The following is an 18889-nucleotide window of genomic DNA, read 5'->3' on the forward strand; positions in this document are numbered from 1 at the left end:
TTTGAGCGACAGGCCTGTCAAAGTAATGGCTGAGCGGCCCGCATAGCCATTACTTTGAGCACTGCTTTACTGCAGGGGTGGACTGTCCAACTGACCTATCGGCACTGTGGGGCACCATGACAGCTGCAACACTCGCACTGGAAGCAGCTATAGGACCTCTCACAGAGTGCTTTTCCCGGCCAGCCCCTTGTTTACCCCCCATCCACCCCATGTGCTTGCACATGACATTATCCAGGATGGACGAGAAGAGCGGAGGGGCAGGCAGAGAGCAGCGTGCCAAGAGAGGTCTTATTGCAGGCATTGGCTGAGGCTCCATCAGGGGAGGGCTGGCAGGGGGGGCAGGGTGAAAATCTCCCCCCGGGCTGGTGACACTATGCACAGCCACCGGCCGCCACTACCAAATGCTGTTTTTGCAGAGCAGGAATATGTCTGCTGGAGCTCTGTTAACACAGGTCACGGCCGCTGCTCACCTCCCACTGTGCAGCCGTGCCTGTGTCAGCTCCGAGGTAGATGACTGCAGAGCTGAGCTATGTCTCGTCTCACACATAGCTCAGCCTCAGCGCACACCAGCGCTGACATCCCCTTCTCTCTTTGCACAGACACGAGGAAAGATAGAGCTCATCTGCTCCTTCTCCTTCTGAGTCTGCCCTGCCCACACTCCCTGGGCATGTGTGGGCACTGGACAGGAAGTTTGAGCCCAAAAAAGCATCAGACAGCCTGCCTGTGCCTCAGCCTCCATCCTGGTAAGCTCACCCTCTCTAGTCTCTCCTGCCTCCCAAAGTATAAAAAGGGGTGCTATGTAGACTTTGTTAAAGGGGAGGGGGGGGCAGGCTTTGGTGAACAGAGAACCTCTTTACACAATAGTCCACAGCATGCACCCTTAAATCAAGTTTCCCAGAACACCCCTTACATCAGATCTGATGTATATGGGGTCTGTGCGGACTCTGATGTATATGGGAGGCTCTGTGCGGACTCTGATGTAAGGGGAGGCTCTGTGCGGACTCTGATGTAAGGGGAGTCTCTGTGTGGACTCTGATGTAAGGGGAGGCTCTGTGCGGACTTTGATGTAAGGGGAGGCTCTGTGCGGACACTGATGTAAGGGGAGGCACTGTGCGGACTCTGATGTAAGGGGAGTCTCTGTGTGGACTCTGATGTAAGGGGAGGCTCTGTGCGGACTTTGATGTAAGGGGAGGCTCTGTGCGGACACTGATGTAAGGGGAGGCACTGTGCGGACTCTGATGTAAGGGGAGTCTCTGTGTGGATTTTGATGTAAGGGGAGTCTCTGTGTGGACTCTGATGTAAGGGGAGGCTCTGTGCGGACTCTGATGTAAGGGGAGGCGCTGTGCGGACTCTGATGTAAGGGATTCCGCTGTGCGGACTCTGATGTAAGGGGGGCCCTCTGTGCGGACTCTGATGTAAGGGGGGCCTCTGTGCGGACTCTGATGTAAGGGGGGCCTCTGTGCGGACTCTGATGTAAGGGGGGCCTCTGTGCGGACTCTGATGTAAGGGGGGCCTCTGTGCGGACTCTTGTGATCATGAAAAATCTTAGACTGTTTTCCTCGATCCATCACTTTTCCACGCTCTATGGGCCACTTGACTGGACTTGCCCCCCAGGCCTAAGGCTGCCAGCCCTCCCCTGGGCTCCATGATACTCTCCTGTTATCCCCTGCTGTTCCACTGTGTCCTCCAGCCCCCATGCTGTCCTCCAGCCTCCACTGGGTCCTCCAGCCCCCACGCTGTCCTTCAGCCTCCACTGGGTCCTCCAGCCCCCATACTGTCCTCCAGCCTCCACTGGGTCCTTCAGTCTCCATTGGGTCCTCCAGCCCCCACACTGTCCTCCAGCCTTCACTGGGTCCTCCAGCCCCCACTCTGTCCTTCCGCCTCCACTGTGTCCTTTAGCCCCCACGCTGTCCTCCAGCCTCCACTGGGTCCTTCAGCCTCCACTGGGTCCTCCAGCCCCCATGCTGTCCTCCAGCCTCCACTGAGTTCTTCAGCCTCCATTGTGTCCTACATAGGGTGACCACATTTCCAAACTGCCATTCAGGGACACCCCCCCCTTTCCCAAAAACCAGCTTGTGCTGTAACGAATCACAGCACAGTGATTGGACACAAGAGGCGGGATTTATGATTTCTCCAATCACAAGCTGGGGGCGGGGATTGTGCTCCTCCAGGCATTCCCGGCCAGGACAAGTACTGTCAGTGAGTAAAGCGGTTATGTGGCGGCCTTTTTTGGGGGCATCAGATTGGCCCGGGGGGTGGCTGTGTCAGTTTCATTCCGGGACACTGTATTGTCCTGGAATGAATGTGCCCGGGACAGACCTGCAAAATGCAGACTGTCCCGGGCTATACGGGACACATGGTCACCCTAGTCCTACAGCCCCCACGCTGTCCTCAAGCCTCCACTGTGTCCTCCACCCCCCCATGCGGTCCCTCTCTGTCCTCCACCCTCAAAGCTGTCCCCCTCTTTCCTCCAGCCCCCTGTGTCCTCCACCCATCACGGTGTCCCCCTGTGTCCTCCAGCCCCCATGGTGTCCCACTGTGTCCTTCCCCCCCCCTCATTGGTGTCCCCCCCCCCCCCAAACTGAGGAAGGGGATTAGATAAGTTGAAAAACATCTTCAACATTACAGAACAAGTCCAGTTGAATGTGACTAACTTCTGCTACATCTACACGGTAATGGGCTCTCAGAGACGTTTTTGGTCTCAAGACCAAATAATATCCCAGAAGGGTTCTATTTAGAAAGCCATTTAGAGAACTCGGAGTAACTTAAAACTCACAGTGGTGGTCCCAAATAATAAAACTATTATCCCCTGCTGTTCCACTGTGTCCTCCAGCCCCCATGCTGTCCTCCAGCCTCCACTGGGTTCTCCAGCCCCCACGCTGTCCTTCAGCCACCACTGGGTCCTCCAGCCCCCATACTGTCCTCCAGCCTCCACTGGGTCCTTCAGTCTCCACTGGGTCCTCCAGCCCCCACGCTGTCCTTCAGCCACCACTGGGTCCTCCAGCCCCCATACTGTCCTCCAGCCTCCACTGGGTCCTTCAGTCTCCACTGGGTCCTCCAGCCCCCACGCTGTCCTTCAGCCACCACTGGGTCCTCCAGCCCCCATACTGTCCTCCAGCCTCCACTGGGTCCTTCAGCCACCACTGGGTCCTCCAGCCCCCATACTGTCCTCCAGCCTCCACTGGGTCCACAGCATCGGCTCCTTTCTCATTTAGCCCTCTTCTGTTTCGCAATGCAAAATAATGTGCTTGTGGACTTTCTCTGCTGTCTGTAAGAAAGAAGGAATCAAATGCTGATGCCGGAGAATCTCTGCGGTGATACTTATTTCATGTCTGTTATTCTTTAGATAATTAAACCTCGTTTTAGGAAGATTGGAGTGATCGACATAGACTGCGGTGACATTAATGGAGAGGACATCAGACCCCTGATCAATCGAAATCTGGCCAACTTGAAGGTATTCTTTTCTTTGTACATATCAGTGTCGTGTTTGTGTTTTTTATGTTGTTATGAATCAAAATTTACACTTGAAGCAGAACTCCGGGAGTTATCTTTTATTCATATCCACGTTGGGCCAGCTTGGCTATATTGAAGTGATATCCAGAGGGCCACTGGGGATGCAGGAAATCTCTGCCCTACACACAATGATAGCTGTGATCTTCCAGGTCCAACTTCCCCTCTACATACCGACCATAGTGGGCCACTCGCTCAGTGCCGCCACCATTAAGGTTATTTACTAAAGGCAAATCCACTTTGCACTACGAGTGCAAAGTGCACTTGAAATTGCAGTCGCTGTAGATCCGAGGGGGACATGCAAGGAAAATAAAAAACAGCATGATTGGATAATACAATCAGCAGAGCTTCCCCTCATTTCAGATCTACCCCTCAGAGCTACAGCGACCGCACTTCCAAGTGCACTACAGTTGCACTTGTAGTACAAAGTGGATTTGCCTTTCGGAAATAACCCCTCTTGTATTTTTTTTTTTAAATCAATGAATATAAGGCTTTCTCTTTTTGGATCAGTGGGGACTTGAACCGGACAGCTGGAAAATTTCCAGCCAATCAGCCGTTGTTTTATAAGAAATAAAAGAGGATGGATTAAATTTCATTGGTATCAGTGGGAGGAATAGTGTCCAATCTTTGGTGTCAGTGGGAGGAATAGTGCCCCATCATTGGTATCAGTGGGAGGAATAGTGTCCAATCTTTGGTGTCAGTGGGAGGAATAGTGCCCCATCATTGGTATCAGTGGGAGGAATAGTGTCCCATCATTGGTGTTAGTGGGAGGAATAGTGTCCCATCATTGGGGTCAGTGGGAGGAATAGTGCCCCATCATTGGTGTTAGTGGGAGGAATAGTGTCCCATCGTTGGTGTCAGTGGGAGGAATAGTGTCCCATCGTTGGTGTCAGTGTGTCCCATTGATGGTATTAGTGGGAGGAATAGTGTCCCATCATTGGTGTCAGTGGGAGGAATAGTGTCCCATTGATGGTATTAGTGGGAGGAATAGTGTCCCATTGATGGTGTCAGTGGGAGGAATAGTGTCCCATTGATGGTATCAGTGGGAAGAATAGTGTCCCATCATTGGTATCAGTAGGAGGAATAGTGTCCCATCATTGGTGTCAGTGGGAGGAATAGTGTCCCATCGTTGGTGTCAGTGGGAGGAATAGTGTCCCATTGATGGTATTAGTGGGAGGAATAATGCCCCATTGATGGTATCAGTGGGAGGAATAGTGTCCCATCATTGGTGTCAGTGGGAGGAATAGTGTCCCATCATTGGTGTCAGTGGGAGGAATAGTGTCCCATCGTTGGTGTCAGTGGGAGGAATAGTGTCCCATTGATGGTATTAGTGGGAGGAATAATGCCCCATTGATGGTATCAGTGGGAGGAATAGTGACCCATTGATGGTATCAGTGGGAGGAATAGTGACCCATTGATGGTATCAGTGGGAGGAATAGCGACCCATTGATGGTGTCAGTGGGAGGAATAGTGTCCCATTGATGGTATCAGTGGGAAGAATAGTGTCCCATCATTGGTATCAGTAGGAGGAATAGTGTCCCATCATTGGTGTCAGTGGGAGGAATAGTGTCCCATCGTTGGTGTCAGTGGGAGGAATAGTGTCCCATCGTTGGTGTCAGTGGGAGGAATAGTGTCCCATCGTTGGTGTCAGTGTGTCCCATTGATGGTATTAGTGGGAGGAATAATGCCCCATTGATGGTATCAGTGGGAGGAATAGTGACCCATTGATGGTATCAGTGGGAGGAATAGTGACCCATTGATGGTATCAGTGGGAGGAATAGCGACCCATTGATGGTGTCAGTGAGAGGAATAGTGACCCATTGATGGTTTCAGTTGGAGGAATAGCGACCCATTGATGGGGTCAGTGGGACGAGAAAAGGCCCAAGGGTCGCATAAAGACAGACAAAGGTGCCTCAGTTTAGAGACTGCAGTCCTAAATACATTTTTTTTAATTGCCCTAGAAGAGGGCTACTTTACTCTGACTGCAGCTTACCCCGGCAGCAAAATGGAGTGGTGGGGGAGCCAAGGTACGGCTCCCCCACCACTGCATGTCCTGCATGGGCTAATCACAGGTTCTCCTAAATATAATTACATAAACGCAATGATGGGCAGCAACCTGGATTTCAACCTTCAGTAGTCTAGAAAGTTTTGAGCAATAAAAAAAGATTTCTATTAAAAAGGTTTCTCGAGGTGTGCAGTACCGTGTTTGGCCTGAGGTGGGGGGGGGGGGGGGGGGGTGCGTCGGAGCCGAACTGAGGTTACTTCATTTTTCCCCATTGCCTTTATTCTTATAGTACATAGTAGTGGGAAATGTTATTCTTCTGAACATTTACCTCTGCAGGGTGAAGATCGAGTGAGAAAGACATCTGTCGACCTAAGAAAAGAGATCATCGACACCGGCGGAATCGAGAATTTCATTGAAATACGCAAAAGAAGACAGGAGAGGAAGAAAAAGAAGTCCCTGGTGGTGGCACCAGAAGCGGAGCCTGAAGCGGAGGAGATTGTAAGTCTGTTAGTTGAACTTTCCTCTTCTGATCTTACCAAATTTTAAAAAAAATAAGATAAACAGAAAGATTTACGCCGGCGTATCAGTAGATAGGCCGATGTAACTCTGAATCTGCGCCGTCGTATCTTAGGGTGCAATATTTAGGCTGGCCGCTAGGTGCCGCTTCCGTTGAGTTTGGCGTAGAATATGTAAATGCGTAGATACGCCGATTCACGAACGTACGTGCGCCCGTCGCAGTAAAGATACGCCGTTTCCATAAGAGATACGCCGCGTAAAGATAAAGCTGCCCCCTAGGAGGTGTAGTCAATGTTAAGTATGGCCGCCGTTCCCGCGTCGAAATTTGAAAATTTTAAGTCGTCCGTGAATAGGGCTGAACGTAATTTACGTCCACGTCGAAACCAATACGTCCTTGCGGCGTACTTTGGAGCAATGCACACTGGGATATGTACGCGGACGGCGCATGCGCCGTTCGTAAAATACGTCAATCACGTCGGGTCACAGTTAATATGCATAAAACACGCCCCCCACATCCTCATTTGAATTAGGCGCGCTTATGCCGGCCTATTCACGCTACGCCGCCGTAACTTAGGAGGCAAGTACTTTGTGAATACAGTACCTGGCTCTCTGACTTACGGCGGCGTAGTGTAAATACGCTACGCTACGCCTCCGCAAAGATGCGCGCCCCTACCAGAATCCAGCTAAGAGTGTGTGGCCGCGATTCAGATACATTGGCGTATCTTTGAGCGGGCGTAGCGCATCTCCTATGCGCTACGCCGACGTAACATCGAGAGGCAAGTACTGTATTCAGAAAGCACTTGCTCCCAAAGTTACGTCGGCGTAACGTAAATGGGCCGGCGTAAGCCCGCGTAATTTAAAGTAGCAAGGCAGTGGGCGTGTTGTATTGTAATGAAGCGTGACCCCTTGTAAATGCATGTCCGATCGAACGGCGCATGCGCGCGCATGCTCAGAATCACGCCGCAAATACTCCCTAAGATACGTCGGCTCAATGCTTTGTCGACGTGAACGTAACCTACGCCCAGCCCCATTCACGTATATGACTTACGCAAACGACGTAAAATACGACGCTGTTCCGACGTCCATACCTTAACATGACTCACCCCTGCTTTATGAGGGGTAAACTTACGCCGGACATACGCCTTACGTAAACGGCGTAGCTAAATCCGACGGGCGCAAGTACGTTTCTGAATCGGCGTATCTAGGTCATTTGCATATTCGACGCGTAAATCTATGGAGGCGCCCCTAGCGGCCAGCGTAAATATGCACCCAAGATACGACGGCGTAAGAGACTTACGTCGGTCGTATCTTGGCCAAATTCAGGCGTAACTGCCCTTATGAATCAGGCGCATAGATAAGACGGCGCTCATTTGGACTTACGACGGCGTATCTGGAGATACGCCGTCGTAAGTCCTTTCTGAATCCGGGCCTGTGTGTGTGGGGGGGGGGGGGGGGATAGTAAGGGTTAACGTTCAGGTTATCGATAAATGATCCTGCAAAAGGCCAGTGTGTGGAGATGGCGTCATTTACTTCGGGAGGTACACAAGCCAATCTTCTACAACTTATACCCCGAAATTGGACAGAACAAGTCAGTCGAGTTTTAAATTACGTGAAATACAACAGAGCATCCGGAAAGTATTGACAGCGCTTCACTTTTTCCACATTTTGTTACGTTACAACCCTATTCCAAAATGGATAAAATTCATTATTTTCCTCAAAATTCTACAATCAAGAAGGAAGAGTATAGCCTCTATTAGACTTGCTATGAAATAAATTAAATGTGCCAGCATCCCGTTTGATTTGTAGAAGGTAAGACCAAATGAATAAAGACCAATGGCTGCTTGGGGCCGATTAGTATAGATATACTCATAGGTCAAAAAAAAGGGGTGTTGATTGGGACTTTCGAGGCACTAATAGGAAACCATACAGATACCCTGTTTCCCCAAAAATAAGACCTACCCTGAAAATAAGACCTAGCGTTATTTTCCAGGAGGGCTGCAATATAAGCCCTACCCTGAAAATAAGCCCTAGTTAAAAATGCTTGTAAAATCCTATAATCCACTCTATTACAGTAGTTTATAATGTACAATGTGTGCGTTTCTGTAATATAATTGCAGGGAAGAGAGCTCTGGTGGGTAACAGAAGCGCAGAGCGGCGCTATAACAAAAGTATTTGGCACAATTATATTACAGAAACGCACACATTGTACATTATATAATACTGTAATGGAGTGGATTATAGGATTTTACAAGCATTTTAACTCAGTTCACACTGGGGATTCCTAACAGGCAGGGAGGGAGAGGGGGAGAGAAGACAGCACATTACATGGTAAGACCTACCCCGAAAATAAGCCCTACTGTGTCTTTTGTTGGCATAATTAATATAAGACCCGGGCTTATTTTCGGGGAAACACGGGTAGTATAAAACAATATTTATTTACATACAACAGTATACATATAAAAACATTTGGGACAAACCCCACAGATCAGATCAGGTAATGAAAAAAAGGACAAAACCGTCTATTTCTAATAGGTGGAGCCAGCAACCTCAACCGGTTTCGCGGTAGTACCGCTTCTTCAGGAGGGTCTAGGACAGGGGTCTCAAACTCAAATTACCTGAGGGCCACAAGACAAGTTTTCATATCCCATGGGGGGGCCGCATGCAAACTTTCAAACTTCAAAAACAACAGTACTGGTGTCAGCGAACACATTATTAACCCCCAGCACTGGTGTCAGTGAGCGCATTATTACCCCCAGCACTGGTGTAAGTCAGGGTTTGACAAATTTGCTTGGAATCTAGGAGTCAGCTAAAAAAGTTAGGAGCCAGAAAACGCACCCCGTCCCGACGAGCTTGCGCGCAGAAGCGAACACATACCTGAGCAGCGCCCGCATATGTAAACGGTGTTCAAACCACACATGTGAGGTATCGCCGCGATTGGTAGAGCGAGAGCAATAATTCTAGCACTAGACCTCCTCTGTAACTTAAAACATGCAACCTGTAGATTTTTTTTAAACGTCGCCTATGAAGATTTTAAAGGGTAAAAAAGTTTGTTGGCATTCCACAAGCGGACGCAATTTTGAAGCGTGACATGTTGGGTATCAATTTACTCGGCGTAACATTATCTTTCATAATTTAAAAAAAAAATGGGGATAACTTTACTGTTGTCTTATTTTTTTTAATTAAAAAAAGTGTAATTTTTTCCCAAAAAAGTGGGCTTGTAAGACCGCTGCGCAAATACGGCGTAACAGAAAGTATTGCAACGATCGCTATTTTATTCTCTAGGGTGTTAGGATAAAAAATATATATAATGTTTGGGGGTTCTAATTAGAGGGAAGAAGATGGCAGTGAAAATAGTGAAAAATGACATTAGAATTGCTGTTTAACTTGTAATGCTTAACTTGTAATACCAACGGCCACCACCAGATGGCGCCAGCTCACATCTGGTGGTAATAACTTGTAATACCAACGGCTCACCACCAGATGGCGCCAGTTTAAAAAAAAAAATAAATGGCCCGCGGGCCGGTACTTTGAGACCACTGGTCTAGGAGATATGTACAAAATATACAATAAAAAACAAGCATAATGTAAAGTATAATATACAAAAGGAAGTCAAAACAGTATATTGTCTAGGGGAGTCAAAATTGAATGCTCGCCTAAACTGGTCATAGTGATCGAGTCGTGGGCCTGATGGTCCCGCCCCCCCCCCCGTGGCGCACAAGGGGGATAATTAGGACGGGCTCTAGTAAGGTAAAAAGGTACTTTTAATGGTAATATTCAGGGATAGTTAGTCTGAAGGCAGGACCACCCGGTGAAGGAATGAGACGTGAATAGGAAACATGCGGGAAAATGAGGGAGAATTGATGATGGAGGGGAACAGGGAGGGGGGGGGGGGGCAGAGGGGAAAAAGAGAGGGGGAGGAAAAAAGGGGGGAAGAGCCGAAAAAGAAAAGGAACGAGGGGAAAGAAAACAAGGAAAAAAGGGGGGGGGGGTACAGGGAAAGGGGTAGTGGGAATATAAGGAACAGAAAAAAGGGAGAGGAAAGGCTAGAGGCCAAAAGGGGGGGAAAGAGGGAGGGACGGTGGGAAAAGAAAAGGAGGGAGAAAAAGAAACAGAAAAAAAAGGGGGGGGGGGGAGAAGGAGGGAAAGGAAAGAAAAAGGAAAGAACGATGAAGGAATGAATGGGAGGGAAAAATGAAAAGAAGGGGGGGCAAGAGAAAGGAAACGAAAAAGAGTGGAGGGGGGACAGAAAAGGGGATGGGGAAGGAGGGTGAAAGAATAAATGGAAAGAGGGGGAGGGAAATTCCACAAAACAATCCCCCATAATGACACCGGGCACAGGCTGTCACACCTGAACAGCAGATCGCTGCAACACAACATTGGATCCAATGGGCAGGTAGGTATTTTGAAGACAACCCAACTGTCAAGGTCAGGAGTCAGGCTCGGAGACCGGTAGCTGTGGCAGTAGAGAGACTGCCATCGGCCAGCGGGATAAGTGCACAAGCAGGTCACTCTGGTGGATGACGCAGGCTCAACCAGTATGCACCACAGCTCCTGGTGGTGGGGATGGGTTTTGCTGTGTGTTAGTACCAGGTTGCAGACCTCAGGATCGCCCCCAGCAGGAGGTGAGCAAGCCGGGGTCCAGTAGCAGATTTAACAGGTAGGGATCAGGTAGAAGCATATAGCTAGATTCAGAAAGAGTTAAGCTGCCGTATCAGTAGATACGCCGTCCTAACTCTGAATCTAAGCCGTCGTAAATTTAAGTGTATTCTCAAATTGAGATACACTTAAATGTAGCTAAGATACGACAGCCTGCGCCGTCCTGATGGTCCCAAGATGTCCACACGCTGTTCTCCTGCCCTCCACGGGTGGGCCCCCCGCCTTTAAGAAAATTGCGGGTACCCTTTCGTCTCCCTAGTCCAGGGGTTTCCATACCTTTCAAGCAAAGGGCCAGTTTACTGTCTTTGAGGCTTCAGGGGGACCGAATTCTGACCAATGGGGGGTAGAAAATGCCACAGGGCCGAGCATCAGTGAGAATAAACATGGCCCCAGTGTTGGTGGGCAGTAGGAGGAGGAATAGTGCTCCATCATTGCCATTTGTTGGAGAAATGGAGCCCCATTGTTGGTGTCATTGGGAGGAATAGTGCCTCATATCATTGGGAGCAATACTGCCCCAAGGGCTGGATAAAGGCTAGCAAAGGGCCACATCCGGCCCTCGGGCCGCAGTTTGGAGACCCCTGCCCTAGTCCATTCCCCGGTCTAATAAAGGGGGTGACTTCTTGCAAGTGACGTGAAGGCGGGGGGCCCACCCGTGGAGGGCAGTAGAACAGCGTGTGGATATCTTGGGACCATCGAGGCTTGGTGTGTTTTTTAGAGAAACGGCGATCCTTCTGGCCGTAGAACACAGCTTTCTCTATCGGAAAGTGAAAAATCCCCCTGAAGAAGACCAATAATATAAAAGGTCGAAACGCGTAGGGATATCATGTGGAACTCTGTACAAAAATATACAAGTACAAGAGTTTATACAACATGAGTTATGTGTAATTTTCCTATTTGTTGATGAGTCGTGTCACTTATGTTAAGGCCAGGACTGCGTTTTACAACCTTTATGCATTTATGGAAAAATGGTTTTTGCTACCATCAAACAAATAAATAAAATGTAAATTTTTATGTAATTCATTGCTTTTCAAACACAAATTTCACTGCTAAAAAAAAAAAAACCCTAGTAAATTCCTAGTACAAGGAATGTAAACATCCCTTGTGATAGGAATATGACATGACAGGTCCTCTTTACAGTGAGATCTGGAGGTCAATAAGACCTCACATCTCACCTCTAGGCTGGAAAGCCTGAAATAATAAACAAAAACAAACGACCACGGCTTCCCAGCCGAGGCGGCGCCATTTTTTTTTTAATGCAGAGGCCGGGGGCGTGACGTCATAACATCACGCCCCGGACCTCCGACGATCATAGAGACTCCGGCGAACCATCTGGTCTACTGGAAATCTCTATGGTGAACATCCGGGGGCCGGCGGCTCTGTTCTTCGACTCACCGATCGCAGCACCGGAGGGCGGCGGAAGGGGGGGACGTTGGCCCCTCTTGCCGTCCATAAGAACGATCAATCGGCTGACCACCACCACAAATCCAACGACGTCCAACCGACGTCAAGTGGTACTGCATGTTCAACTGTGTGCCCCAAGTTCAGCTTTAAGAACGTCTAAATAAATTCCTCTCGGGGGGGGGGGGGGGGGGGGGATTATGTTTCCAAATTTTGCTTTTGTGTTCTATAATAAATAATCACCGTCTATGAACCCGGATGTTGATTGCATATAATTCTCGTCCAACAGACGGAGCCGATCCTGCCAGAAACATTCCTGAAGGCCGCGGTTGAAGGCAAGGTGACCATCATTGAGAAGTTCTTGGAGGACGGTGGATCTCCGGACACTTGCGATGAGGTAGGTCTATAATAAGAATCCCCTGAATGAGCCGGGCCAGGCCTGGCACTCCGTCTGAGAAACCCGAGCGGGACAGAGAATCTCATCAATGCATTGCTTGGACAGCGACGTGCACCCCCCCCCCCCCCCCACCGAGTACCTGGAGATGTGAGCATACTCCGGGACATGGTTCTGTGTTCAGTCATGTGATAGCAATCAGAACTATTTCCCTCATTACCTGGAAATTAGGGTTGTCCCGATACCACATTTTTTCAGGGGGAACTCGGTTCCACCACCTCTGGCTCAGACCCTGTGGTGCCTGCTCACCACAATCACTTGTAAACACAGAAGTCTGGTTTCTGTGTTTACAAGTGACAGCTCTGCACTCTGTGTGTAACCCCCCCCCCCCTGAACTCTGCACTCTGTATGGAATGCAATTCTGGTATTTAATGCCCCTTTAAGACTCTTCTACTGTTTGTGAAATCTGAACGGGGTCCTGGTTGAGTTCCTGCACCTATTTTCTGAGAAAAAAAGCTCCGGTTGTCCCGATACCATTTTTTCAAGTACTCACTGTTCCTTTTTTTTTTTATGTCACGTGTTTTTTTTTTTTTTCACAATTTTTGTTTTTGTTTTGTTTTTTACAACGCTTTCTTTTTTCTTTCTTTTGTCTTTGTGTTTTTTTAATTGTAATTTTTATTATTTTGTACAATAAATGTATTATTTATTGCAATACTTTTTTTTTTTTTTTTTTTAAATCAGCCCTGTCGGTTTTCTTTTTATATTTTTATTATTTGATTTTGTTTTGTTTTTTACAATACATTTTTTTTTCTTTTTTTAGGGGGCCTTTGTGTTTTTTTAATTGAAATTTTTATTATTTTGTACAATAATTTTTTTTATTATTTATTGCAATACGTTTTTTTTTTTTAATTAAATCAGCCCTGTTGATTTTTTTTTACATTTTTTTTTATATTTTTACAAATTTTTTTTTTTTACAATGCTTTCTTTTTTTTCTTTGTTGCGGGGGTGTCTTTGTGTTTTTTTTCATTTACATTTTTATTATTTTGTACAATAATTTTTTTATTATTTATTACAATACTTTTTTTTTGTTTAGTTTTTTTTATATTTTTTTTATATTTTTACAAATGTTGTTTTTGTTTTTTTACAATGCTTTCTTTTTTCTTTTTTTGCCCCCCCCCCCCAAAAAAAAAGAAAAAAGAAAGCATTGTAAAAAAAACAAAAACAACATTTGTAAAAATATAAAAAAAAAAATTTGGGGCAGATCCACAGAGATCTGCATTGGCGCAGCGTATGGGAGATACGCTACGCCGCTGTAATTTACTTTTTTAAACTGCGAATCCACAAAGAATTTGCGCCGTAAGTTACGGCGGCGTAGTCTATCTCTCGCGGCGTAAGGGCCGCTGAATTCAAATCGGCAAGTAGGGGGCGTGTTTCATTTAAATGAAGCGCGTCCCCGCGCCGAATGAACTGCGCAATGCGTCATCCCTAAATTTCCCGCTGTGCATTGCGCGAAATAACGTCGCAAGGACGTAATTTTTTAAACTTAGACGTGAACCCGATTCACGGACGAGTTACGCAAAAAAAAGAAAAAATTCAAATTTCGACGCGGGAACGACGGCCATACTTAACATGGCAAGTCTACCTATACGCCGCAAAAAAGCAGCTTTAACTATACGCTGGAAAAAGCAGACTAGAGACAACGTAAGAAAATGCGACGGCCGCGCGTACGTTCGTGGATCGTCGGAAATAGCTAATTTGCATACCCGGACGTGGAAAACGACGCAAACTCCACCCAGCGGACGCCAAAGTATTGCATCTACAATCCGAAGACGTACGCCTGTCGGATCGAACCCAGTATCTTGTATCTTGGTTTGAGGATTCAAACTAAAGATACGACGCGGGAAATTTGAACGTACGCCGGTGTATCAGTAGATACGCCGGCGTACTCTCACTGTGGATCTGCCCCTGTGTTTTTTTAAGTGTATTTTTTATTATTTTGTACAATAATTTTTTTAATTATTTATTGCAATACTTTTTTTTTTATTTAATCAGCCCTGTTTTGTTTTTATATTTTTACAAATTTTAGTTTTTTTTACAATACTTTCTTTTTTTGGGGGGGGTGTCTTTCTGTTTTTTTAATTTTAATTTTGTACAATATTTTTTTTTATTATTTATTACAATGCTTTTTTTTTTCATTTTTTTTTTTTAAAATCAGCCCTTTTGTTTTGTTTTTTTTTTTATATTTTTCCAAATTTTGTTTTTGTTTTGTTACGATGCTTTCTTTTTTTTTTTTTTTTTTTTGGGGGGGGTGTCTGTGTTTTATTTTTAAGTGTAACTTTTATTATTTTGTACAATATTTTTTTTTATTATTTATTGCAATACTTTTTTTTTTTGTTTAATTAAATCTGCCCTATTGGGGGGTTTTGGTGAGATATCAGGAGTCTTGACAGACCTCTGACATCTCCCCCTTGAGGCAGAGAAAGAGACAGAGGATAGAGATTCCCCAGTCCCTTTCTCTGCAGACTCAGCTGCACTGAAAATGAATGGAGAGAAGACAGCGGCTCCTCTCCATTCATACAGAAAAGGAAGGAGGAGGACACGGAGAGGGACAGCAGAACGGAGGGGGACAGCAGAACGGAGGGGGACACGGAGGAAGAACTGAGGGGGACAGCAGAACGGAGGAAGTACGGAGGGGGACAGCAGAACGGAGGAAGTACGGAGGGGGACAGCAGAACGGAGGAAGTACGGAGGGGGACAGCAGAACTGAGGAAGTACGGAGGGGGACAGCAGAACTGAGGAAGTACAGAGAGGGACAGCAGAACAGAGGGGGCCACTGAGGAAGAACGGAGTGGAACACGGAGCAAGAACGGAGGGGGACACGGAGCAAGAACGGAGGGGGACACGGAGGAAGAACGGAGGGGGACAGCAGAACGGAGGGGGACACGAAGGAAGTATGGAGGGGGACACAGAGGAATAACGGAGGGGGACACAGAGGAAAACGGAGAGAGACAGCAGAATGGAGGAAGTACGGAGGGGGACAGCAGAACAGAGGGGGACAGCAGAACGGAGGAAGTACGGAGAGGGATAGCAGAACGGAGGGGGACACGGAGCAAGAACGGAGGGGGACACTGAGGAAGAAAGGAGGGGGACACTGAGGAAGAACAGAGGGGGACACGGAGGAAAACGGAGAGGGACAGCAGAACGGAGGGGGACACGGAGGAAGAACAGAGGGGGGCAGCAGAATGGAGGAAGTACGGAGGGGGACAGCAGAACAGAGGGGGACACGGAGGAAGAACGGAGGGGGACAGCAGAACAGAGGAAGTACGGAGGGGGACAGCAGAATGGAGGAAGTACGGAGAGGGACAGCAGAACGGAGGGGGACACTGAGGAAGAACGGAGGGGGACACTGAGGAAGAACGGAGTGGGACACGGAGGAAGAATGGAGGGGGACAGCAGAACGGAGGGGGACATGGAGGAAAAACGGAGGGGGACATGGAGGAAGAACGGAGGGGGACATGGAGGAAGAACAGAGGGGGACAGCAGAACGGAGGAAGTACGGAGAGGGACAGCAGAACGGAGGGGGACACTGAGGAAGAACGGAGGGGGACACTGAGGAAGAACGGAGGGGGACTCTGAGGAAGAACGGAGGGGGACACAGAGAAAAACGGAGGGGGACAGCAGAACGGAGGAAGTACGGATAGGGACAGCAGAACGGAGGGGGACACTGTGGAAGAACGGAGGGGGACACGGAGGAAGAACAGAAGGGGACACGGAGGAAGTACGGAGGGGGACACGGAGGAAAACGGAGAGGGACAGCAGAACGGAGGGGGACACGGAGGAAGAACGGAGGGGGACAACAGAACGTAGGGGGACACGGAGGAAGAACGGAGGGGGACAGCAGAACGGAGGGGGACAGCAGAACGGAGGGGGACATGGAGGAAAACTGGAGGGGGACAGCAGAAGAACGGAGGGAGACACGGAGGAAGAACGGAGGGGGACAGCAGAACGGAGGGGGACACGAAGGAAAACTGGAGGGGGACAGCAGAAGAACGGAGGGGGACACGGAGGAAGAACAGAGGGGGACACGGAGGAAAATGGAGAGGGACAGCAGAACGGAGGGGGACACGGAGGAAGAACAGAGGGGGGCAGCAGAATGGAGGAAGTACGGAGGGGGACAGCAGAACAGAGGGGGACACGGAGGAAGAACGGAGGGGGACAGCAGAACAGAGGAAGTACGGAGGGGGACAGCAGAATGGAGGAAGTACGGAGAGGGACAGCAGAACGGAGGGGGACACGGAGGAAGAACGGAGGGGGACACTGAGGAAGAACGGAGGGGGACACTGAGGAAGAACGGAGTGGGACACGGAGGAAGAATGGAGGGGGACAGCAGAAGAACGGAGGGGGACATGGAGGAAGAACGGAGGGGGACATGGAGGAAGAACGGAGGGGGACAGCAGAACGGAGGAAGTACGGAGAGGGACAGCAGAACGGAGGGGGACACTGAGGAAGAACGGAGGGGGACACTGAGGAAGAACGGAGGGGGACTCTGAGGAAGAACGGAGGGGGACACAGAGAAAAACGGAGGGGGACAGCAGAACGGAGGAAGTACGGATAGGGACAGCAGAACGGAGGGGGACACTGTGGAAGAACGGAGGGGGACACGGAGGAAGAACAGAAGGGGACACGGAGGAAGTACGGAGGGGGACACGGAGGAAAACGGAGAGGGACAGCAGAACAGAGGGGGACACGGAGGAAGAACGGAGGGGGACAACAGAACGTAGGGGGACACGGAGGAAGAACGGAGGGGGACAGCAGAACGGAGGGGGACAGCAGAACGGAGGGGGACATGGAGGAAAACTGGAGGGGGACAGCAGAAGAACGGAGGGAGACACGGAGGAAGAACGGAGGGGGACAGCAGAACGGAGGGGGACACGAAGGAAAACTGGAGGGGGACAGCAGAAGAACGGAGGGGGACACGGAGGAAGAACGGAGGGGGACACGAAGGAAAACTGGAGGGGGACAGCAGAAGAACGGAGAGGGACAGCAGCAGGTCGCATATATTCCCAGACGAGGTGTAAAGCGATCGGATCATGTGAGGTCTGTGATTATTTATTAGGGTATAAATAGCGGCAGGCGGACCTCGGGGACAGACAGTTGTAAGCGATTGGAATTACACGAGAGATCCCCATCCAATGTGATATGAAGGACATACGAGGGACTCACATCCTGTACAATGTGACACAAATCTATGAATGTAAGAAGGACAAGGAAACCACAAAACCCATACATAAAAAGATCACATGTACTGATTGTAATGAATAGTGTCCCCATCATTGGTGTCAGTGGGAGGAATAGTGCCCCGTCATTGGTGTCAGTGGGGGGAATAGTGTCCCATCATTGGTGTCAGTGGGAGGAATAGTGCCCCGTCATTGGTGTCAGTGGGGGGAATAGTGTCCCATCATTGGTGTCAGTGGGAGGAATAGTGTCCCATCATTGGTGTCAGTGGGAGGAATAGTGCCCCATCATTGGTGTCAGTGGGAGGAATAGTGTCCCATCATTGGTGTCAGTGGGGGGAATAGTGTCCCATCATTGGTGTCAGTGGGAGGAATAGTGTCCCATCATTGGTGTCAGTGGGGGGAATAGTGTCCCATCATTGGTGTCAGTGGGAGGAATAGTGTCCCATCATTGGTGTCAGTGGGAGGAATAGTGCCCCATCATTGGTGTCAGTGGGAGGAATAGTGTCCCATCATTGGTGTCAGTGGGAGGAATAGTGTCCCATCATTGGTGTCAGTGGGAGGAATAGTGTCCCATCATTGGTGTCAGTGGGGGGAATAGTGTCCCATCATTGGTGTCAGTGGGAGGAATAGTGTCCCATCATTGGTGTCAGTGGGAGGAATAGTGCCCCATCATTGGTGTCAGTGGGAGGAATAGTGTCCCATCATTGGTGTCAGTGGGAGGAATAGTGTCCCATCATTGGTGTCAGTGGGAGGAATAGTGTCCCATCATTGGTGTCAGTGGGAGGAATAGTGTCCCATCATTGGTGTCACTGGGAGGAATAGTGTCCCATCATTGGTGTCAGTGGGAGGAATAGTGTCCCATCATTGGTGTCAGTGGGAGGAATAGTGTCCCATCATTGGTGTCAGTGAGAGGAATAGTGTCCCATCATTGGTAACAGTGAGAGGAATAGTGTCTCATCATTATTGTCAGTGGGAGGAATAGTGTCCCATCATTGGTGTCAGTGGGAGGAATAGTGTCCCATCATTGGTGTCACTGGGAGGAATAGTGTCCCATCATTGGTATCAGTGGGAGGAATAGTGTCCCATCATTGGTGTCAGTGGGAGGAATAGTGTCCCATCATTGGTGTCAGTGGGAGGAATAGTGCCCCATCATTGGTGTCAGTGGGAGGAATA

General features: G+C 48.8%; 1 protein-coding gene across 2 annotated transcripts in view; it reads left to right on the plus strand.

Moving 5' to 3' along the window:
• Window positions 1-18889, plus strand: part of ANKRD2 (ankyrin repeat domain 2) — a 42643-nt gene that overhangs the window by 9824 nt on the left and 13930 nt on the right. For both annotated transcript variants that reach the window (XM_040361218.1, XM_040361219.1), the window contains exons 2-4: window positions 3347-3454; window positions 5852-6013; window positions 12375-12482. In XM_040361218.1, the coding sequence (XP_040217152.1) occupies window positions 3347-3454; window positions 5852-6013; window positions 12375-12482 (378 nt within the window). The remainder of the gene's footprint in view (window positions 1-3346; window positions 3455-5851; window positions 6014-12374; window positions 12483-18889) is intronic.

Source organism: Rana temporaria, chromosome 8 (assembly GCF_905171775.1).
Source record: "Rana temporaria chromosome 8, aRanTem1.1, whole genome shotgun sequence".
Lineage (NCBI taxonomy): Eukaryota > Metazoa > Chordata > Amphibia > Anura > Ranidae > Rana > Rana temporaria.